A 23916-nucleotide genomic window follows, 5' to 3' on the forward strand; every position below is an offset into this window, starting at 1 on the left:
GTGTACGCCCCTAATACCAAGCAGGTCTCTTTCACGCGCTCAATAACTGACACCCTAGCTGCTTTCCATTCGGGTGTTCTGATCTTAGGGGGCGATTTGAATGTCCCACTAAATCCTCTGCTAGACTCCTCCTCCGGAAGCTCCATTTTACCGTTTAAGGCCCTCAAACAAATAAACATACAATTACAACACTTACAACTGCACGACTCCTGGAGAACTCTCTACCCCACGGTGAAAGACTACACATTTTATTCCGCACCACATAATAAGTACTCCAGGATAGACTATCTTTTTCTGTCGCAATCAGATCTCCCGCTACTCCATGCCGCTTCTATAGAAACAATGGTTCTTTCCGACCACCATCCCTTTACCATGACTTTACGGTTCCCAGATACCTACACACGCTCGAAATATTGGCGCCTAGACGCCTCCCTTCTTGCAGACTCTGCAATCGAACAAGAGATCCGCACCAATCTGGTTGAATACTTTTCCTTCAATTGCTCCCCTGATACCTCCCCACTCACGCAGTGGGAGGCTCATAAGTGTGTCATTCGGGGCGTCCTCATAGCAGCGGCGTCAAAGCGTAAAAGAGATAGACGAGAGCGTTTGAGACGCCTCACAGATAAGATCCATTCATTAGAGAGGGTACATAAGCGGTCTCTGGCTGCGTCGACCCTATCCGAACTTACGTGTACACGTTCACAGCTTCTTACAGAATTGGGGAGGGTGGTTAAGAAACGGTTCATTCTCTCTCAAAAACTATACTATGAATTTGCTAACAAGAGCGGAAAGTTCCTTGCCAGAGCTCTCCGCGAGAAACGATCCCGTATGACGGTACATAAAATTAGAGGTCCCGATGGCACCATGGCCACATCTAATCCTGATATTGCTGCCCATTTTGAACACTTTTATAGATCCTTATACAACCTTCCTCCTGAACGCCCACCTCTGCACACTGACGAATCCAGGGCCTCTTTGATTTCTGAATTTCTCCAGCTCCACGGTCCGTCGGCTCTCTCGGAAGACTTGGCCAACTCTCTGGAAGCGGATCTGACCCTGAATGAGCTGCAGTGTGCTTTGAAGCAGACAAAACCTGGTAAGAGTCCGGGTCCCGACGGCTTCTCCGCAGCCTATTATAAGTCCTTCTTGGATATCTTAGGTACCCCCTTTCTTTTGGCGTTTAATACTTTCTCCAAATCCCCCCTACCTCAACATCGTCTTTTGGAGGCCCACATAACGGTTATCCCCAAGGGTGATAAAGATAACACGCAGGTATCCAACTACAGACCCATCTCCCTGCTGAACGTGGACGTTAAGTTATTTGCGAAGATCCTGGCTAATAGACTTCTCACCCTGCTTCCCTCCTTGATCAATTTAGATCAGGTTGGATTCATACCGGGAAGGGAAGCAAGGGACAATACCATTAAGGCCCTTAACCTTCACCATTGGATGTGCAAATCTAACACTTCCGGTTTTTTCCTTTCCCTGGATGCAGAGAAGGCCTTTGATAGAACTGCATGGGACTATTTGCAAGCGTCTCTGGTGTCACTGGGTTTGGGTGAGAAGATGCTCAACTTCATCATGACCCTGTACACAGGCCCCACCGCTCGAGTCAGGGTCAATGGACATCTGTCAAACTCTTTTTACTTAGGAAACGGAACACGTCAGGGTTGCCCCCTTTCCCCACTCTTGTTTGTCCTATCCCTTGAGCCCCTATTACGCAAAATCCGCTCGAACTCCGACATCAAAGGGGTCAGGGTATTGGACAGGGAATACAAGCTCGCTGCTTACGCGGACGACATCCTTCTCTTCCTTGCTGATCCGCACACCACTTTGCCTAATTTGCTAAAAGATTTTGCCCTCTTTCGATTCTTGTCTAACTTTAAAATCAACTTCTCCAAATCTTTCGCCCTTAACATATCCCTGCCCCCAGAATTTGTCTCTTTCTGTGAATCTCATTTCCCGTTTCGTTGGGAAAAGGATTCCCTTTCATATCTCGGTGTACAACTTACCCGCAACCTCGATGACCTCTATGCAAAAAACTTCCTTCCCGCTCTCCGTTCTCTCCAAGAGGACCTCCATAAATGGCATCGTCCTTGTTTCTCTTGGTTTGGAAGGGCAGCAATAATCAAAATGAACATACTCCCACGCCTCCTCTATCTTTTTCAAACGCTGCCAATCCACGTACCTGTTGCTTTTTTTACATCTTGTAAAACAATCTGCTCACAATTCCTATGGAACCATAAGCGTCCGCGTATTGCTTTTTCCCAACTGACTCTCCCTAAACTTAGAGGTGGGATTGGGCTCCCTGATCTTCACCGGTACTACTGGGCATGCCACCTTACACGCATAGTGGACTGGCATGTTCATTCTACCTCTAAAGATTGGGTCCGCCTAGAAAATGCCTTCTCACTCTCACCCCTGGCATCGATTCCATGGTTCCTGCCAAAGCATACACCTCAAGAGCTCCTCACCCACCCTTTAGTGGGGCCCAGTTTAAATATTCTCCGCCTGAACTGTAAAACGGCATCTATCTCTGAGTCACCGAACTCCTTAACCTCCATTCGTCTCAATCCTGACTTCCCCCCAGGCATGCACAAGTCATTCCTATCTGAGCATTGGCCTCATGACTGGATTTTGGTTAAACACTTTATCCGCGATGGCAAAGTAAAATCATTCCGCGAACTGCTTGATAGCCTAGATAGCCGAGATTTTCCTTTCTGGGCCTATCTGCAGATAAGACACTTCTTGCTCTCACACAAACTGTTCCATAACTGGATTCATCCCCTCACTCCTTTTGAATCCCTATGCTCTAGAGCTGAACCGCGCAAACATTTGATCTCGGAGATTTACCCTCTCCTTGTTGAGAGTAGGGATTATGATTCTTTACCCGCCTGCCGTGCTTGGAACAGAGACCTGGGAAACAGCTTGGCGGACGCCGATTGGGACCTAATATTCATGCATACTCATAAATGCTCCCTCAATGTTTCGACTCAGGAAAACGGTTATAAACTGGCTTCAAGATGGTACCGAACCCCGTCGAGAATCTCTCGTTTCAACCCTTCCGTCCCCAACAGCTGTTGGAGATGTGGAACTTCAGATGGGTCCTTTCTCCACATTTGGTGGTCTTGTCCCAGTATCCAACCATTTTGGCAGGAGGTCCACAGGCTTGTAGTGTCTGTGACCACCTTGTCCCTCCCTAGCTTTCTCTCCAGAGCAGTTTCTTCATCACTCCTCCCTGCCCAGGGGACAATATCTCAAATCTTTAGCCATGCATATGGTCAACGCAGCCAGACTCTGTCTTCCCACTCTTTGGGGCTCCACCCGCCCTCCCTCCATACGCGATTGGCTGATCCGTGTGGGTAAAATTGCGGAAATGGAAGAACTGATTGCGACTGCACTCGATTCCCCCACTAAATTCTCCCATACTTGGGCCTGCTGGACTCACTTTAAAACCACTCCTACGTACCGGTCCTTTATGGACCATCCAACCAACACGCCTGATTGAATACTAACCTCCATTGTATGTTACTCCACACTTTAGATCATTCGGTAGGCGACTTCCTCACCTTTAGGGCTTTATCCCCACCTGCCTGCTCCGGTTAATAGACTTATGCTCGAATCCACCCATAAAAGACCCTTGGTGTTGACGACAATACGAACCCAGTTCGTTCCCCCCCCTTTTTTTCTCTTCTCTCTCTTTTCTTGTTCTCCTTTTCTTTCGTCTTATCTTCCTGTTACACGCCCAGTCAACCACTGGGTTCCTCTTTAGAGAACATTAGGCATGCCATTGTCATACTTATCCTATTTACATTAGCGACCCTCACGACGTTCTAAGCTTACTTACAGGCACCATCACTCTAGTAAAACAACTAGCTTCGTCCTCAACGGTTGTGCTTCATCTACACTGCCTCCTTCTGCGGCGCTGCAATGAGAATTACATACTACGGAGGTCCGACGCGATAACATTCCCATGCACACTACTATACTGCCTGAGTATTACAGACTTACCCCGTCGTGGACTGGCACAACCATGTTCCATATGTGGTTCTTTGTAAGAATATTCCTACTTTTTCCCGGTATGCATTGCCAAATGTTGTATATGACTATCATTCGCATTTCTTTTGTATTATTATGCACTTTCTCAATAAACGTTTTCTTTTGGGGAAAAGGATAGTCCCTTAAAAGGATCTGTCCATTTGAAGAAAAAAAAAAAAAAAAAAGTAGAGAAGAGACGAGGACCGTGATGGACAAGGTATTAATAAGAGTGACAAAGTAGGTTTGATTGGTAGCATGGAGGGATGAATTGTATGTTAAGAAAGCAGATTTATATCAGGTGAATGCTTTCTAGGATTTGGTTTTACATCACAATCGCTCCAGTGCACAACTATGTCGCTTAAGATTTCTGGTGTGTTCAGTCTGCCACGGATGTAATGGTCGGGTCCTGATACTTTGTGTTAGAGGAACAAGTGAGTCTAGTGCAGATGAAAGCGAACTGTTGTAGACAGCAGTGGCCAGGTCAGGGCAGGACAGGAGAGAGATTGTCAGAGGCGGTAAGTTGCAGAGTGGAAAAGAGAAGGGTTTAAGTTGTGAAGGTTTCTGCTGGTAATTGTTTGCTATTTAGAGGGATAGGTGTTTGAAGACGAGAACACGAGAGGTGATGAGATTGTGATCAGAGAGGAAAGGGGGTGTTTGTGAGGTTGTAGGGAGTGCCAAGATAGGAAAAAACATGGTCTAATGTATTCCCATCAGAGTGAGTGGAGGACTGTCCATTGTGTTAAGTTAAAAGATGAGGTTAGGTTGAAGAGTTGGGATGTAGCCGGGTTGCTCACATTAATGGGGATGTTAAAATCTCCAAGATTGATAGTGGGTATTTCAGAGGAGAGAAAGTAACCAGGCAGAGAAGTCTTTAAGAATGAGGGACACCAATCTAGGAGGCCGATGGATCACTGCAATCCTCAGAGAAATGGGAGAAAACAGTCAAAAGCAGTGAGTCTCGAAAGAGGGGGAGGATTAGGGAGGACTTGAAAGGTGCTCAGTGGGGATAGAAGCAAACCATATCCACCTCCTTTCCTACCACTGGGTCTGGGTGAGTGAGCCAAGAGAAGGTCTCCATAGGAAAGTACCGCGGGTGAAGCAGAATCTGCTGCTTGAAGCCAGGTTTCTGTAATTGCTTGTAGGTTAAGGGAGTGGGAGACACAAAGGTCATGGACAGAGGTGAGCTTATAGACAGAGCTGGCATTCCAGAGCGCACATGGAAAAGGGAGGGTTGGTTTTTAGGAGCAAGGGGATTGAGATTAAATGGAGTGGATTGCAGCTATTTCTGGAGGAAGGAGGGTGCCTGGTATGGGGGTGAGATACTGGGGGACCAGGGTTTGGGGAGATATCCCAGAGACTAAGAGAAGCAGGGTGGGGAAGTAACATGGGAGCGGGATGTATGAGCGCACAAGCCTTCCTGTCCTGGTGTTTGGGTCAGCTGGTGAGTAAAGTATCAGGAGATGAGAGCAGTAGTAGGGAGATGGTAGCAGTGAGGGTGAGATGTATAAATTGAAGTGGAGAAGAGGGATAAAGAAAGGAGATTTTGAGAGCAAAGGATAGTAATATGAGTAGAGGTGGCATATTAAACAGGAACATGGAGTGGGACTTAGACTTGCAGACGTTTCTCAGGGTGTCTGCCTGCAGCCCATCCAGTGTGCAGTAGAGTTCTTCCTGCTGCTTTAGTTATCCTGCTGTGTTCAACTGAAAATGCCCTCATAGGACAGAGCCATCTGTGACCTCCCCCATAAACTGGTCTACATTTATAGGGAGATGATCAAATGAACAACTCTTCTCCGCCCCAATTAGGAATTGATAAGGATCACAGTAATTTTTTTGGGGAGAGGATTATATAAACCAGACAGGCCAAAGTCAAACGATGGATTGATTCTCTGATCACAGAAAAGGCAAAAAGGTGAGAATCAATCACCACAAATAGATAGACTAATTATCCTGAGATAATTAGGGAGACAGCTTAAGGTGGAGGTGAGACAGCAGCATTTACCCCAATTTACTAGCTGCTGGTAACAGAACCACCCATGACGTAACTGATGACATGGGGCCCCTGCACAGCATCCTTGCTTGCCTGTCAGCAGTGAGGTCACATTATCCGAGACAGAAACCCGGCAAGTGAAGGAGAACGGAAACTATTTGCTTTGGAAGGAAAAAAAATTCCCTCCCCCATCGGGCGCCCCCCATGTACAGACGGCGCTGCGTTGTGTAAACCGGTTTGGTTCTTTACATGTTGTAATGGGCGCCTCCAGATTGCGCTGAATTGTAAAAGGCGCCATGAGGGGGAAAGGCGGAGAAGTCCCGGTACAGAGCTCTGTGTGGGGGGAGGTTGTGGCTCTGAGAAGAGCCGTTGGTTGGCGGGTTGTGTGGAATGTCTGTTGCGGGGGGTCTAGGCCCTCTCTCCGCGGATGCGGCGTGCCAGCTGGATGTCTTTGGGCATGATGGTGACCCTCTTGGCGTGGATGGCGCAGAGGTTGGTGTCCTCGAAGAGTCCGACGAGATACGCCTCTGCGGCCTCCTGCAGAGCCATGACGGCGGAGCTCTGGAAGCGCAGGTCGGTCTTGAAGTCCTGGGCGATCTCTCGGACGAGGCGCTGGAAGGGCAGCTTGCGGATGAGCAGCTCGGTGGATTTCTGGTAGCGGCGGATCTCTCGGAGAGCCACGGTGCCGGGCCTGTAGCGGTGAGGCTTCTTCACTCCGCCGGTGGCAGGGGCGCTCTTGCGGGCGGCTTTGGTGGCCAGCTGCTTGCGGGGAGCTTTCCCTCCGGTGGACTTACGGGCGGTCTGCTTGGTACGAGCCATCTCTACTCCTCTCTTGCCGGGAACTGCGAATGTAATGCGCCTCCGCTCTGCACAGCTATTTATACACATCCCTGCCTTCTGATTGGACAATGAACACACACCTCTTCCTCCTCAATGGTTAACTTAAAAAGCGCCTTTTTTTAACTTCCCGCCTAGATCTGCTCGTTCCATTGTTAGAAGAGCCCGCGCTTTGTTCTCACATGCACAGTGAAGTCTCCGCCCATCACACAATGCTCGGAGATCGCCGATGTCCTTCGATGGGGATTTCCATCAGATGATACAGCGTGGGCGGGGCTTCCACACTGACCAGCTGTTGTCTGTTCTCCAAATACTGTACACAGCCCGGCGATCAGTCTCACTGGGAGCCGCGCATGCTCACTTCCTATTGGTCTCGGTATAGATCTGACTTATAAAGAACACTTTCTAGAAGCTCCGAATGTCATCATTTATATTGGGGATCGGGAAGGGGGATTGTGGGGGCGGGACTATCTGGTCTCCAGAGTCCGTCATCTCTATTGTTCCACTCCGTCGCCTAGAGGTCATTCCGGGAACATCGCCTCCTCTGGACACAAAGGGAAGTGTGTGTGGAAAGTGAGGATGAAATGTTACCAGATGAGGAAACGAGGCACGTGGTGTGCAGGTGGCTGTGACGGCGAGGAAGCAGAGAGGCTGTACATGAGCTGGATAGAGTTCCTGGTCCTCCTAGTAATCAATGAATCCCTCACTGTTCTCTGTGGATGAAGGTCCCATCTCCACTATAGAGCCCATAGGATCACTGCCACTGCAATCTTCTCCATGTTATGGGGACTCAATGACACCATACACGTGATTGGAGGAAGTCTGGCAGGATGTGTTCTCTCACCTTCTACATCATGAATGAGGTGCTTGTGGCAGAATTAATAGAGGACATCGCTGTCTTAGTCTGCTACACCAATCTTTATAAACCAGGGTGCCTTGAAGCTTCTTCAGGAGTGCCTTGGCAAAATGTCTACAAATTATCCAAAACTTGTATACAAGCCAGCGGGTGGAACTAGCTTGCCTTTTAGTTACAGAAAGCTGCAGGTTTTTATTGTGCTCCATTATGGCCTTGTAGCCACCGGCGTCCTGACAACCAATGACATCATTAATTGGTAAGGAGGATGTCCATTGCCTGCACATCATCCTAGTACCCTCCCCCCGCCTCTCTCCATCAGTGCTGAAGTCACATTAGCTCAGTGATGGTGAAAAACTGAGGGAGAAGAGAAACATTGGCATACTAGTCGGTACCAGTGTGCACAAGTGTATTTGCTTTGGAAGAATAAATCACCTGTAATGTGGGGTGTTCTACATGTGTGGGTGTTGCTGTGTTATATAAAAGTGATAAAATAGTTTTTCACATTTTAGAATGGGGTGCCTTGGGAGCAGTGGCGTCCCGAGGCAGGTGTGGGAGGTGCGGCCCTCTCTGGGTGACACCGACCGCACGGGGTGACACCGACCGCACGGGGTGACAGTGGACCCTCTCCACAAAAAGGTAAGTTGTAAAGCAAGCCGGCGATCCTGAAGGGATCATCGACATGCAACCAATACAGGGTGACACCGGACTTGCTCCAAGAAAAGGTAAGTTGTAAAGAAAGCCGACGATCCCCGCAGGATGAATCAGATTTGCGGATTGAGCATAATGGGTCAGAGTCCGATCCATTATGCTCAATCCGCAGATCCGATCCATTCTGCGGGGATCGTTGAAGGGGGTGTCAGGGGAGGATTGACCAGGCATTCCAGAACTGCCCTGGGGCCCAGGGTCTTTAGGGGGCCCCATGAGATGCTCTTTGTACCTTTCATAGGCTTTTGTGGGTGTGCTTTGAGTGTGGGCAAGGACACAGGGGTGAGCACAGAGAAACACACATGTGAAGGAACAGCAAGGAGGGGGAGCACTCTAATTTGCAGACCTGCTCCTGGATACACCGGAGGGACCCAGACCAGATCCTTTAACGTCCAACACCAGGGGGACCCCTAAGTGGAGAGGATCATCAGCCTCATACACAGCTGAGGGAGGACCACCCAGTATCGGATGACATCTGGATCATTTATACACAAAGGCGCATATTTTATGCGGGTCTGGTGAGTGCGCATTGCTTTATCACTTTCGTGCACGGATACCTGAACCAAGTCACCTGAATACCTAAGTCACCTGCATACTTGAGCACCTAATCTCTGTCACCTAATTGAGGAGGACTTTTTATTGATCGAACTGATTGAATACATGTCATTATCTATATATGTTTAGCGCTGCACTTTATTTTATGTTTAGTAAGGTCTTCTAGGGGTTATTGGTACCTCATTCGTGCATAGCAGCTTTACAATTGTTTAGTACTAAGGCGCTTCTCTCCAAGCACTTTCAAGGACACAGGGGCCCCTTGATTTCCTATTGTCCGGGGGCCCAATGAGTTGTCAGTCCGCCCCTGGGCGGTGTCACCGCACTGGGTGACACCAACCCTAGGGATGCCTCTGCTCGGGACTGTCCATAATTTTAAAGGGTGCCTTGACTGAAAAAAGGTTGAGAAACATTGTGCTAGACATAAAGGGATCTGACAGTTCTGTGTACAATCAGTGACTTTACAATCCCATACACCAGGGGTGGGTAACTGTAGCCCTCCAGCTGTTGTAGAACTACAAGTCCCATGAGGCATTGCAAAACTGACAGTTACAAGCTTAACTCCCAAAGGCAGAGGCATGATGGGACTTGTAGTTCACCAACAGCTGGAGGGCCACAGTTGCCCGCCCCGTCACACACAATTGGTCACAAGCTCCAGAGATCTTCTATCTGTGATAGGAGGATGGATGGATATGGGGGGGGGGGGGGTCTTAGTAGAGCCTGTAGGAGAATACTGTATATTAGGATGGAGGGGCTGTCAGGGTTACTTGGGTACCCCAGCATTCACCCCCTCAGTGGGCCGGGATCTGATGGTTTTGTATGTTCAGGGTTCCTTACGTTGGGTGTTTGATTTCTCCCATCTGCTCCTGGAAGAAGTTTCTTTCCACAATATAATGCATGGAGATTCCAATGACCAGGATGAATATTTATCTTACTCCAGCCAATGTCTGGGAGGAGGCGCCCAGCCCCCACAGCTCCTGACATACATTGTTGGGGGGAGGATTGTATGTTATCATTTATTGATGGGAGTTTATAGAACAATGTGGTCTGATGACAGGGACGGATCTTCATTGTCCTCCATCCTTTACTTCTGATACATTTCTTCTGGAGATCAATATATACCAAACAATCATCTTCCCGACTCTCGGAGGAACGCGGATCTCATCATCACCTTCTTCAGTCATCAGAAGAAATCAGAAATGTTACAATTTGAAGGAATCTCCCGGATCTGTGATTGGCTCAGCATTCAAATTCCTGCATTCAAATTTCCTGCCGGAATTCTATGGAATCTTCTCCGATCCTCCGACCCGACCCTTCCGGTGAACATCGATCATCGGCCCCTTCGTCTCGGGCAGTTTAATGGACTAAGAACAGGAAATCCGTTGGACATCTTCATGTCAGATCGGTTCCGGCTTCGATTTGTAATTCAGAATACAGAATCCGCCCTGCTATAGAGATCAATGGAGAGTCTACGGAACAAATATTTTCTGGGCTGAAGACGGAGACAGATCTCAGGATACATTTATTTGGACTCCTCATCAGAAAGTTATTATTGGCTGGTGAACGGAACGCCCACAACTGTGATTGGCTCAGATTTCAAATTTGCCCGCCAGAATGGTGTAGATCGTCACAGTTAAACATTTAAAATTATTATACCGCCAAATCCGACCCGGAGAACAAAGGAGATCATCAGATGAGACGTTTCTGCGAGAAATATCAACACTTTAATTCCAAGCAGATTCATTGATCATTCCGGAATGACTATTTACAGGATTCAGTAATCACTAAAGTCCATTCAAACACTTCTGTATGTTCTATTTAATCCAAGTCCAGGATCCCCCACTGCTATATATAGAACATGATAGGGAGATGATAGAGGTGTCCTTTTATGACACAGAGAATAGCTGCGATTCAACAGATCTCAGCTATTCTCTGGTCATTCACAGTTTATAACACTTAGGAGATCCTGTCAGCCCTTCTCTGGAGATCTGTGTTCTCCGTCCAGATTCTCCAGCCCAGAGCTGGAGAATCAGAGGGACCGAAAACTAAGCAGAGATAATTTACCTCTGCTTAGTAAACTGGTCTTTTACTATAATCTGGAGAGATTATAGTAAAATGAGCCGTTTTTCAGAGTTTGTAGACCGTTATCCAGCGTTTGGAAGCCGTTCTCCCTTCGTTCGGAGAACTGCTTTATAAACTGCATTCACAGGAGAACTTTGTTCTCCGAGAATGCCGGAGAACTGAGCAGCGATCTATTACCTCTGGTTCACAAACGGACACCTTATATTGTAGATCTCTACCTTTCTATATGATGGGAAATAAAGTTTTGTACATTTCATGATCAGATCTGTACATGTTCATGTCACTGACCGATAATAATCCTGACACTGCCAGATAAATACAATACATTCATACAGCAAATATTTCATGTCTGGACAATAATAGTGATAGATAAAGCAAACAAATAGAAAAACAGTCCTTTTACCTCTTTGTATCTGGAAATCAACAAAATGTTTACAAGGTTCAAAGTCAAGGAAATTCTCTGCAGAAATTGCTGTGACCCGCCCCGACCCGCTAGGACATATAAACAGGAAAATAGGATATCGTTTTTTTTTCCTTTTCAAAGAAATATTAAAAAAATATGAAATTAATAAACACAGTAATTAGTGATTGTAGTCTCAGTTATGAAATGTGAAAGATGAATATTTTCGGTGTCATTTTCGAGGACTAAATAGAAGACTATTGAGAAAGAAGAATAGAAATACCTTCTGCAGATGTATTGTGTTTGCATCAAAGTTTCTGACACCATATACACGAAGAACATTGTATTTTGTGTAAAGAATGGGTGTGACTCCGCCTCTTCCCAGGAAGGTTCCCATCAGGTCCGCTCAGGCTGTATAAAAGGAAGGCGGGCCCAGCCCAGAGCTCAGTCGGTGTTTGCAGCAGAGAAGAGTCGTCATGTCTGGTCGCGGTAAAGGAGGGAAGGGTCTGGGGAAAGGCGGCGCCAAGCGCCACAGGAAGGTGCTCCGGGACAACATCCAGGGCATCACCAAACCCGCCATCCGCCGTTTGGCCCGCAGAGGGGGAGTCAAGCGCATCTCCGGCCTCATCTATGAGGAGACCCGCGGAGTGCTGAAAGTCTTCCTGGAGAATGTCATCCGCGATGCCGTCACCTACACCGAGCACGCCAAGAGGAAGACCGTCACCGCCATGGATGTCGTCTATGCTCTCAAACGGCAGGGACGCACTCTCTACGGATTCGGGGGATAAATCCTCACAACCACCCCCCCTCCCCCCTTCATCGTCACAAAGGCCCTTCTCAGGGCCGCCCACCTTCTCATACAAAGGGCTATTGAACATCTCCAGGGTTCTGTTTCTCCTGGGGGAGGATTGTCGCTCATTCCAGTGATGGGACCCGCTATCCGGATATTTTATTTATTTAGAAACGTACACGTTATATATTCTCTACCGATTCGTTGTACATGTGTGTCTGGGAGGGTCAGGGTTACTGGCCATGGATTATTGAAGCATTTCATTATCACATCCAGAATATCGGTGCCATGAGTGGTAGAGATATACTAGTATCGCCCCCCCTTCATTGTCACAAAGGGCTATTGATAAACATCGAGATCAATCTTGGAGGGAGGATTGTCGGATAAGGGGAGATGATCCGAATGTGAATGTTTAGAAACTTCTTTGTACATATGTGTTTGGCAGAGTCATGAGTTTTCTACAAATCATTTCACCATTCTGGATGTGAGATCTGTAGCTGCTGCAAGTCTGATATATTCAAGAGATTCATTAACCAGAATCCATTTGTACACAGCGGACTGCTTGGAATGAAAGTGTTGCTGATTGTTCGCCGATAAATGTCACATCTCATCTTTGTTCTCCGCCTCGGATTTGGCGGTATAAAATGGATGAATATTTCTCTGGAATGATCTACACAATTCCTGCGGGAAAAATGGGATGAAGCAATTAAACAACTATTCACAGTGCACGAAGTTCTCCATCTTGTCGGGTTTTGAGTAGACAAAACATTTCACATGAATATTTGCAATGCTCGGAAGGATTAATCGATCTTCCCGGAGAAAACGGTCAATGGATGCAGATTGTCTGTGACGGTCCATAGAACTCCGGCGGGAACGTGACATTATACAATTGAAGCAATGATAATTTTTCATTCAGATAAAGAAAAAAAAATTGTTTGGGAAGAAGTTATATGATCGGAGGATTGATAGTCATTCCTAAAGTCCTTATTTTTACAGTTTAGATTTCGGATGTGAAAACCGGTTATCAGCTACAAATAACCCGCCCAATCCCGGGGCGCCGAGAGATCACTTTCAACCCAGAAAGTTCAACATAGAAATCCTTCCCGGCGTCCAAACGTCTTCCTATGGAGAAGCAGAGATGACACCCGGATGTAGAGGAGACTTACTGTCCGGACGGCGGGAAGGATTTCCACCTTTTAGAATTATCATTACAAACACGTGACAGTTTCCATCCCAGAACGTCCTTTACTAATCCGACATCTACAGAGCAGGACGGAGGGAAGAAGTCGCCGACTTTCCTCCTCCACCCCCCCAGACCCCGAGAATCCCATAGAAGCGGGAGATAGAGAGGAGTGTGGGATTGGTGTCCATAGAAGCCGTATGTCCGCCCTTTGTATGGAGATGTGGGGGGCTCTGAGAAGAGCCGTTGTGTTGGCGGATAGAAGGGAATCCTGTGGGGGGATTACTTGCTCTTGGCGGCCTTGTGGCTCTCGGTCTTCTTGGGCAGCAGCACGGCCTGGATGTTGGGCAGGACTCCTCCCTGGGCGATGGTGACGCCGCCCAGCAGCTTGTTGAGCTCCTCGTCGTTGCGGACAGCCAGCTGGAGGTGTCGGGGGATGATGCGGGTCTTCTTGTTGTCTCGGGCGGCGTTGCCGGCCAGCTCCAGGATCTCAGCCGTCAGATACTCCAGGACGGCGGCCAGATAGACGGGAGCTCCGGCCCCGACCCGCTCGGCATAGTTGCCCTTCCGGAGCAGACGGTGAACACGACCGACGGGGAACTGCAGACCAGCCCGGGACGATCGGGTCTTGGCCTTAGCCCGAGTCTTGCCTCCTTGTTTGCCGCGACCAGACATGATGGGATGACTGACGAATCACATACAGATAGGCCACGGCAGCCGCTTCCTCTCCTTTATACACTCCATGCTCTGACGTCACACGCTGGGATTGGTTGCTTTAGAATTCAACTAATAAGGGTCAGACTTGTTTCTACACCAATCTATGCACGAGGAAAAGAAGCATGACGTCACTTTCCATCACATGACCGAGTCCACCAATAGAAGAGTGAGAAGAGATGAGTCTCCTTTGCATAGGCCGCCTATAAAAGCAGCACATGAGGGCGGCTCCAGCACACTTTCCCCACAGCCAGCCAAGCAGTGGTGAACCCTGATCATGCCTGAACCAGCCAAGTCTGCGCCGGCGGCCAAGAAGGGCTCCAAGAAAGCCGTGACCAAGACCCAGAAGAAGGACGGCAAGAAGCGGAGGAAGACTAGGAAGGAGAGTTATGCCATCTACGTGTACAAGGTGCTCAAGCAGGTCCACCCCGACACCGGCATCTCGTCCAAGGCCATGAGCATCATGAACTCCTTCGTCAATGACATCTTCGAGCGCATCGCCGGCGAAGCTTCCCGCCTGGCTCATTACAACAAGCGCTCCACCATCACCTCCCGGGAGATCCAGACCGCCGTCCGCCTCCTCCTGCCCGGAGAGCTGGCCAAGCACGCCGTCTCCGAGGGCACCAAGGCCGTCACCAAGTACACCAGCGCCAAGTAATCCCCCGCCGGGGCCCCATCATCCCAACAAGGACACAAAGGCTCTTCTAAGAGCCGCCCACCATTCCAATCACTGAGCTGTCATCACATTGTATTGCCGCTAGAGGTCCCCCACACGTCACACTTACACTGGACATTCGTCATTCTGTAGTACAAGGGCCTCCCTCATTGGATACACATTGGAGGGGCACCTGGTTTGGGGGAATCTACAGGAATGTTGTAGAATGTATGGCCGGCCTTCCATGGGTCATGACATCGGTCATTGTTGTACAATCTGATTGGAAGGTGTAAATCTGAAGATGTATTCTAGATAGAAGAAATCCATCCGAGTCCCACATTCCCCTTATTCCGGAATTTCCGATATTTTCCCTCCTTGGAGATGTAAAGGTTCTCATTTGTACATTGAATATTGTCTGCTAGTGGGAGCCGGAAAATAAACCGCCCGATCGCATTGTATATCTTCCCCGATACAGAAGTCAGTATTTCCCATCCTATGGAGGGGGATCCTATAGTATCCAGGAATATAGATCTATAGGGGTCATGGGGGGGACAGGTTCGCTTTGTGTTTGGTGACATATGTAGGACTATGCACAGAGCAGGCTCATGTCTGGAGATGTGTATACGGAAGGATGCTGCTGGGGGATGGGGGACATTGTCAGTATTCGGGGGGATGCTGCTGGGGGACATTGTAAGTATACAAGGGGATGCTGCTGGGGGATGGGTGACATTGTCAGTATACAGGGGGATGCTGCTGGGGGATGGGTGACATTGTCAGTATACAGGGGGATGCTGCTGGGGGATGGGGGACATTTTCAGTATACAGGGGGATGCTGCTGGGGGATGGGGGACATTGTCAGTATTCAGGGGGATGCTGCTGGGGGACATTGTCAGTATACAAGGGGATGCTGCTGGGGGATGGGTGACATTGTCAGTATACAGGGGGATGCTGCTGGGGGATGGGGGACATTGTCAGTATACAGGGGGATGCTGCTGGGGAATGGGGGACATTGTCAGTATACAGGGGGATGCTGCTGGGGGATGGGTGACATTGTCAGTATACAGGGGGATGCTGCTGGGGGATGGGGGACATACAGGGGGATGCTGCTGGGGGATGGGTGACATTGTCAGTATACAGGGGGATGGGGGACATTGTCAGGATGGGGACTTCTGGACACACTTGGCCTAGTTTAGGGCTCATCTGCTTCCAGTTATTACTGACACACATCCTGTCATTTGTCTCCTTTTGTCATACATTCCTGGGAGTCTAACTATGGGACATATATACACCATCATCCACCCAACTTAAATCGTAGGAAGACACGACTCAGACCATCAGATGGGCAAACATTGGCTTACTCGTTATATATATTGTCGGAATTTGTATTATGAGGGTTTTGAGTGATAAAAAAAAAAGAAATCGATCTTCCCAGATAAAACGGTAAATGGATGCCTCAGCAACCTGAACCCTGCCCCTCTCCACTCCGCAGCTGATCAACCCTACGACAGCATCCTTCCCCTGTCCTGCCCCGACCTGGCTATGACTGCCTACAACAACTCTATCAGCCGCCCTTGACTCACTAGCGCCTTTAACCACACGAAACATCAGATCCCGACCGCTCCAGCCCTGGCAGACTGATCACACCAAAACTCTCAAACGACTCAGTCGTGCGCCGGAGCGACTATGGCACAAAACCAGATCTCAATTACCCTTCACCCGCTATAAATTTGCCTTTCACACCTACACCTCCTCCCTCCACGCTGCCAAACAAGCCTACTTCCTGACCCTCATCAAGACCCTCTCCTCCAATCCTCACCAGCTCTTCTCCACCTTTAACTCTCTGCTCTCTCCACCCAGAACCTCACTCACCGCCCTTGAGATTGCCAATCATTTCAAAAACAAGATTGACACTATTCGCAGGGATATCGCCGTTGCTCAAACTTCCTCCCAGGTGCGGACTGACTCATTGGGCCCCTGGGCAATAGGGGATCATGGGGCCCCTGTGTCCTTGCCCAAACTCAAAAAAGCCTATGAAAAAGGTACCAGGGGCATCTCATGGGGCCCCCTAATAACCCCTGGCCCTTGGGCAGTGCCCAAGTTTCCAAATGGTCAGTCCGCCCCTGCTTCCTCCCCACACGTCCCCTTCTCACACAGCTACCCCCTCCTCACCTCTCTCCCTCTGTCTCACCACCTAACATTCCTCACACTGAAGCCCCCTCAACACTCCACTCCTTCGACCTCACTACCATCCAGGAGGTCACCAAGATCTTCTCTAATGCCCACCTCACCACCTGCCCCCTCGACCCTATCCCCTCACAACTTCTACGACCCTCCTCCTCCATCCTACACTCCCTCACCCGCATCTTTAATCTCTCTCTCCCGGTGCATTCCCCTCCCCTCTGAAGCACGCACACATCACCCCTATTCTTAAAAAGCTATCCCTGGACCCCAATGACCCGAACAACCTTCAATCCCATCTCCCTTCTGCCATTTACATCCAAACTCCTCGAGCGCTTAGCCTACAATCGCCTAAGCTCCCACCTCAACCACAACAACCTCCTCGGTCCCCTACAGTCCACCGAAACTGCCTTACTCAAACTATCCAACGACCTGCTAACCGCCAAAGCTAACGACCACTACTCAGTGCTCCTACTCCTTGACCTCTCTGCAGCCTTCAACACAGTTGACCGTCCCCTCCTCCTCAAAAAGCTACACTCCCTCGGCTTCAGAGATTCCGCTCTCTCCTGGCTCTCGTCCTACCTGTCACAACGCTCCTTCAGCGTTACCTGTAACGCTACCACCTCCCCCTCACTCCCCCTCTCTGTTGGGGTCCCTCAGGGCTCTGTATTAAGCAGCTCATCCACTCCCTCATCATATCACGACTCGATTACTGCAACTCCCTCCTCACTGGCCTGCCTCACCACAGGCTATCCTCGCTTCAGTCGATCCTGAATACGGCAGCCAGACTCATCCACCTCACCAACCGCTCTGTTTCCGCCACCCCCCTCTGCCAATCCCTCCACTGGCTCCCAATTGCCCAAAGGATCAAATTCAAAATCCTAACATTGACGTACAAAGCTGTCCATCATACTGCCCCAAACTACATCACCGACATAATATCCAAATACCACCCAACACGCACTCTCTTCACAAGACCTCCTTCTCTCTAGTTCCCTGGTCTCCTCCTCCCATGCCCACCTCCAGGACTTCTCCAGTGTGTCACCCATCCTCTGGAACACCCTACCACAATGTACAGCATTATAGGTAACGCTGAAGGAGCGTTGTGACAGGTAGGATGAGAGCCAGGAGACATCAGAATCTCTGAGGCCGAGGGAGTGTAGTTTTTTGAGGAGGAGGGGATGGTCGACTGTGTCGAAGACCGCAGAGAGGTCAAGGAGTAGGAGCACTGAATAGTGGCCATTAGCTTTGGCGGTTAGCAGGTCGTTGGAGAGTTTGAGTAAGGCAGTTTCGGTGGAGTGTAGGGGACGGAAGCCGGACTGTAGGGGATCAAGGAGGTTGTTGTCGTTGAGGTGAGAGCATAGACGGGTGTAGACTAGGCACTCGAGGAGTTTAGATGTAAATGGGAGCAGGGAGATGGGTCTGAGGTTGTTCGGGTCATTGGGGTCCAGGGAGGGCTTTTTAAGTATGGGGGTGATGTGTGCATGTTTCAGAGGGGAGGGGAAAGTGCCGGAGGAGAGGGAGAGATTGAAGATGTGGGTGAGGGAGCGTAGGATGGAGGGGGAAGGAGGTTGTAGGAGTTGTGAGGGGATAGGGTCGAGGGGGCAGGTGGTGAGGCGGGCATCAGAGAGGATCTTGGAGACTTCCTCGATGGTAGTAAGGTCAAAGGTGCGGAGTGTTGGGGGAGCTTCAGTATGAGGAATGTAGGGTGGGGTGGAAGAGGAAGTCAGAGCAGTGGTGGGGCTGTGGGAGAGGGGTGATGAGGGGGTAGCTGAGTGAGGGTGAAGGGGGTTGGAGAGAGTTTGAGCAGCGACAAAGTCCCTGCGGGTTATGTCGAGGAGGAGGGGGGATAAGGGGGTAGCTGTGTGAGAGGGGACGGGTTGAGAGGGCGTGTGAGTTGCGGCAATGTCCTTGCGAATTGTGTCAATCTTGTTTTTGAAGTGATTGGCAATCTCAAGGGCAGTGAGTGAGGTGCTGGGTGGAGGTGGGGGTGGAGAGAGTAGAGAGTTGAAGGTAGAGAAGAGTCGGCGAGGATTGGAGGAGAGGGCCTTGATGAGGGTCAAGAAGTAGGCCTGTTTGGCAGCATGGAGGGAGGAGGTGTAGGTGTGGAAGGCAGATTTGTAGCAGGTGAAGGCTTGTTGGGATTTGGTTTTGTGCCATAGTCGCTCCAGGGCACGACTGTGTCGTTTGAGGGTTTTGGTGTGATCAGTCTGCCAGGGCTGGAGCGGTCGGGGTCTGATGTTGCGTGTGGTTAAAGGCGCTAGTGAGTCAAGGGCTGTTGAGAGCGCGTTGTTGTAGGCAGTCATAGCCAAGTCGGGGCAGGACAGGGGAAGGATGCGGTCGTGGAGTTGATCAGCTGCAGAGTGGAGGGAGGCAGGGTTAAGGTTGCGGAGGTTACGGCTGGTAGTAGTGTGACATTTGGAGGGGTAGGCGTTGGAGGACGAGGAGATAGAGAAGGTAATCAGGTTGTGGTCAGAGAGAGGGGAAGGGGGTGTTAGTGAGGTTGTGGGGAGCGCAGCGGTTGGAGAAGACAAGATCAAGGATATTACCGTTGGAGTGGGTGGTGGATTGTATGCACTGTGCAAGTGTAAAGGAGGAGGTTAAGTGGAGGAGACGGGCTGTGTCCGGGTTGTCGAGGTTGACAGGGATGTTGAAATCCCCAAGAATGATGGTGGGTAGCTCAGAGGAGAGGAAGAAGGGTAGCCAGGAGGAGAAGTCATCCAGGAAGCTGGGTATGGATCCAGGAGGCCAGTATATCACAGCAATCTTCAGGGGGGTTGGGGAGAATAGTCGGAAGCAGTGGGCCTTGAAGGAGGAGAAGGATAGGGAGGGGGGGTTTGGGAGGACTCGGAAGGTGCTCTGCGGTGACAGGAGCAGACCAACCCCACCACCTTTACGACCGTTGGGCTTGGGTGAGTGGGTCCAGGTGAGACCTCCGTAGGAGAGGTCTGCAGGGGAGGTAGAGTCAGTGGGCTGGATCCAGGTTTCCGTGATCGCTAGGAGGTTGAGGGAGCGGGAAACAAAGAGGTCGTGGATGGTGGTAAGCTTGTTGCACACCGATCGGGCGTTCAGGAGTGCACATGAAAACGGGGGGGAGATTTTAGGGAGCAGGGGGACAGATACTAAGTTGCAGCGGGACGTGGAGGCGGGAGGGTGTTGTGCGGGTGAGGGAGGTGGTGGAGGGCCAGGATTCAGGGAGATGTCTCCCTCGGTTATGAGGAGGAGAAGGGTGAGAAAGGTGGCATGGGAGCGGGATGTGCAGGAGCGTGAGAAACTACTAGTGGAGGTGTTCGGGTCAGTGGGAGAGTGGAATAATAGGAGGAGGTGGTAGGTGCCGTAGAGGGGTGAAGGAAGCAGTGAGGACACAATATACAATTGTTTGGGAGGAGCAGAGGGATATAGTGAATGGATTTTGGGAACGGAGGAGAGGAAAATGAAAAGGAGGAGTGGAAAAGGCATTTTGGGGAGGTGAAGAGAGCAATAGTAGGGAGATGATAGCAGTGAGGGGGAGAAGTACAAGTTTTGGGGTGGAGCAGAGGGGTAAAGAAATGAGGTTTGGGAATAGAGGATAGTAATAGGATAAGGAGAAGAGGGGTGTATTATATAAGGTACACGGACTCAGGCATGTAAGAGATGTTTCCCAGGGTGTTGCTTGCAGTCTGTCCAGCGTGCAGTAGAGCTTCTTGCTGTTGATGTGTCTTCCTGCTGCTTAAGTTCAACTGCTGTATTTAAATGCTTTGCACTCGTTCTAAGCAGCACCCCCATCAGAGACTGTGCCCCCCATCAGAGATCTCCCCCATGAGCTGATCTAAATTTATAGGGAGATGCTCAAATGAGCATTCAACTCCACCCCAATTAGAAGCTGATAAGGATCACATGAATAGTGGGGGATGTTTCTCAGTAAACAGAGACAATCATAAAACGGGTGCAGCTGGAGGTGAGGACTGGTCAACATATACACAAATATAAATACACCATTTGTTCTGAATATAGCAGGAGTCAATGCGTTTTTGAGTTAGGAGTGGAGGTAGGAGAAAGATGCATTTACCTGTGAAAGTAGAGAAGGCATAATTAGATTGCTGTGTTTAACTGCTTTGCACTCGTTCTAAGCCGCACTCAATCTGAAGCAGCACCCCCATCAGAGACTGTGCCCCCCATCAGAGATCTCCCCCATGAGCTGATCTATATAGAAGTGAATTGTGATTGAACGTTCAAACCTAACAGATGTTTGACAGCCAACTTCACGCTCAATGTAAGTCTATGAGACTCACTTGTAAATTCAAAAGTGCTGATTTTGAAGACTTATATGCAAGTTTTTGGCCATAAAAAGGGGTATGGGGACTCGGGTACTGCACTGAGGGACAAAAATCAGTGAAAACAATTTGTTTCCAAAAACTACAGTTTTTAAAGGGGCAGTCATTTGTCATTGTAATTCCTTTAAATACCATGCCTGGGAGGTCCCTTTAAACCAGGGGTCCTCAAACTTTTTAAACAGGGGGCCAGTTCACTGTCCCTCAGACCGTTAGAGGGCCGGACTATAGTTTAAAAAAAAAAACTATGACCAAATGCGGACATAGTACAGGAGATGACCAGAGACTGCGGACATACAACGGCGGCGGGAATACTGGGCCAGCCGCTCCATAAGACACACAGACATTTCCCCCCAAGTGTGTCTTATGGAGCAAAATATACGGTAAATGCAGGACACCTTGTTGGGTCAGATCTGTGTACAATGTAAAGAGGGGGGGGGGAGATAAGGAGGGGAGAAAGAGAGGATGGGGGGAGGGGGAGAGAGGAGGAGAGAGAGAGAGATGAGGGGGAGAGAGAGAGAGGAGGGGGGGGAGAGAAAGGAGGGGGGAGAGAGGAGGGGGGAAAAAGAGAGGGAGGAGATCAATCATCTATTGCACTTATCTAGGGTCCGTGGTCGTGATACCCGACATGCAGTGATGGAGTCTCCTCTCTTGCTCCCCCTCTTCATGGTCAGCTCTAGGCTCTGCCCTCCGGCCCTGACGGTTGCATGCACTGATCAGAATAGATGGCCGGCTGGCTGCAGAGAGGCCAGGTGAGTGGTGCGGGTTCATAAGCCGAGCCCACCTTCCCCTGTTCTAGAATTGCTGATCCTGCCTCTCACTCGAGCCCTGCCAAACCCTAGTCCTTTGCCTCCCGGCAGATACGCTGTCCTTGGCGGGCCGCATGTGGCCCGCGGGCTGTAGTTTGAGGACCCCTGCTCTAAACTATCTGCAAAGCTGCACATCTGTGCAATGTATAGAACCTGCTGAAGCAGGATTGACATTTGTTTTGTTTTTTTATTACATTTGTATTAAATAAATAAACAAAAAGCATGCCCCCCCCCCCCCTTTCTTACCAGATCCTTTAGACCTGGTAAGGCTTTTAAGGGTAATCCCACCCCTCAAAAACTGGGTGAAAAAGTTGTGTGGGGTCCCTCCTGAATTCTTACCAGACCCTTGATCCGAACACAGGCCTGGCAGGGCTAGGAAAAGAGGGAGGGAACAGGGCCTTTCCCAAAACACTGCTCCGGTGGATGTGGGGGTCTGCAGGCAAAGAGCACTTGTTATTATCAGGGTACCCATTTAAATAAGGGGGCAACCTGATACCTTGTGAATGAGTAAGGGGTTCTTGTACACTTACCCATTCATTAAAGGGATAAATGCAGTAAAAAAAAAAAAGAGATCATTTTTTTTTTTTAAATCCTCTAATTGAAACAAAACAGATTTTGGCAAGTCCTTTTATAATAATTTGAAACAAAAATAAAAAATTGCTCCATCATTGTAGTGTATTGTCAATCATGGGGTCCAGCGTTGTCACAAGGATGCCGACTCACCAAAATTAAAACAAACGAAAAAAAAAAAAAAAAATAGCTATCGGTGACGTCCCCACCTGCTCTTCCCAATTGTTTACATCTGACCGGCAACTGTCAGACCTGTCTTATTGCAAAGAGTGTTCAGCGGGTGCGGACAGGTGGGTGGGCTTAGTTTTAATTTTTAAATTTTGGCAAGTCAGCATCATCAGGACAACACCGGACGCCGTGACTGATGATGGATCACATCGATGGAACCATTTTTTTGTCACCCGGAGGATTTACCCCCCTTCCTGACCAGGCCTCTTTTTTGCTATTCGGCACTGCACTATTTCAACTGGATATTGCGCAGTCATGCAATGCTGTACACAGACAAAATGTATGTCCTTTTTTTCACACAAATAGAGCTTTATTTTGGTGGTATTTGATCACCTGTGCGCTTTTTATTTTTTGTGCTATAACACAGAAAAATGGAAATGAAAAAAAAAAGTACTTTCTGCTATAAAAAATGTAAAGTAAACTCAAAGTTAGTCATAAATTTAGGCCAAAATGTATTCTGCTACATGCCTTTGGTAAAAAAAATATCTCAATAAGTGTATATTGATTGTTTTGTGTGAAAGTTATAGCGTCTACAAACTATGGTAATAAAATGTACACAGCTTTTACTTTCTGACTGCCCATCACATTTCTTGAGGTGCTAAAATCCCAAGACAGTACAAAACCCCCAAATGACCACTTTTTTGGAAAGTAGACACCCTAAGCTCTCTGCTGAGAGGCATTTTGAGTCCATGGAAGATATTTTTTCCACAATTTTTTGGAAAATGACATTTTTTTTTTACACAAAGTTGTCATTTAAATGATATATTTCTCACACAATCCATGGGTATATGCGGAATTAAACTCCAAAATACATTCTGCTACTTCTACCGAGTAGCCACATACAGGAGCCTGAAATCCAATGACCACATTGAAAAACTGAAGGTGTGTAACTTCCTTATGTCACTTCCTCATTGCCTAGTCAGTTTTGGAGGCCCTGAAATGCCAGGATAGCACCAAACCCTTCCAAATGTTTCTTTTCTGGAAAGTAGACACCCCAAGGTATTTAAAAAGAGGCATGGTAA

General features: G+C 48.9%; 4 protein-coding genes across 4 annotated transcripts; 2 read left to right on the forward strand and 2 right to left on the reverse strand.

Annotated features, from left to right (window-relative positions):
* Positions 1–6376: 6376 nt before the first annotated feature.
* LOC149431314 (histone H3) lies at positions 6377–6862 on the reverse strand. Its single transcript, XM_089665679.1, has one exon. It carries the CDS (start codon positions 6845–6847, stop codon positions 6437–6439), a length of 411 nt encoding a protein of 136 aa, XP_089521805.1. The 5' UTR covers positions 6848–6862; the 3' UTR covers positions 6377–6436.
* A 5042-nt stretch (positions 6863–11904) lies between these two features.
* Positions 11905–12260, forward strand: LOC149431315 (histone H4). Its single transcript, XM_089665682.1, has one exon. It carries the CDS (start codon positions 11937–11939, stop codon positions 12246–12248), a length of 312 nt encoding a protein of 103 aa, XP_089521808.1. The 5' UTR covers positions 11905–11936; the 3' UTR covers positions 12249–12260.
* Positions 12261–13654: 1394 nt separating this feature from the next.
* On the reverse strand, positions 13655–14116 carry LOC149431316 (histone H2A type 1). The gene has a single exon (XM_089665681.1). The coding sequence runs from the start codon at positions 14103–14105 to the stop codon at positions 13713–13715; it is 393 nt and encodes a 130-aa protein (XP_089521807.1). The 5' UTR covers positions 14106–14116; the 3' UTR covers positions 13655–13712.
* A 281-nt stretch (positions 14117–14397) lies between these two features.
* On the forward strand, positions 14398–15257 carry LOC149431317 (histone H2B 1.1-like). Its single transcript, XM_089665669.1, has one exon. It carries the CDS (start codon positions 14422–14424, stop codon positions 14800–14802), a length of 381 nt encoding a protein of 126 aa, XP_089521795.1. The 5' UTR covers positions 14398–14421; the 3' UTR covers positions 14803–15257.
* The last annotated feature ends 8659 nt before the right edge of the window (positions 15258–23916 follow it).

Source organism: Staurois parvus, unplaced genomic scaffold (assembly GCF_062004578.1).
Source record: "Staurois parvus isolate SC_StPar_1 unplaced genomic scaffold, SC_StPar_1.0 ptg002294l, whole genome shotgun sequence".
NCBI classification, from domain to species: domain Eukaryota; kingdom Metazoa; phylum Chordata; class Amphibia; order Anura; family Ranidae; genus Staurois; species Staurois parvus.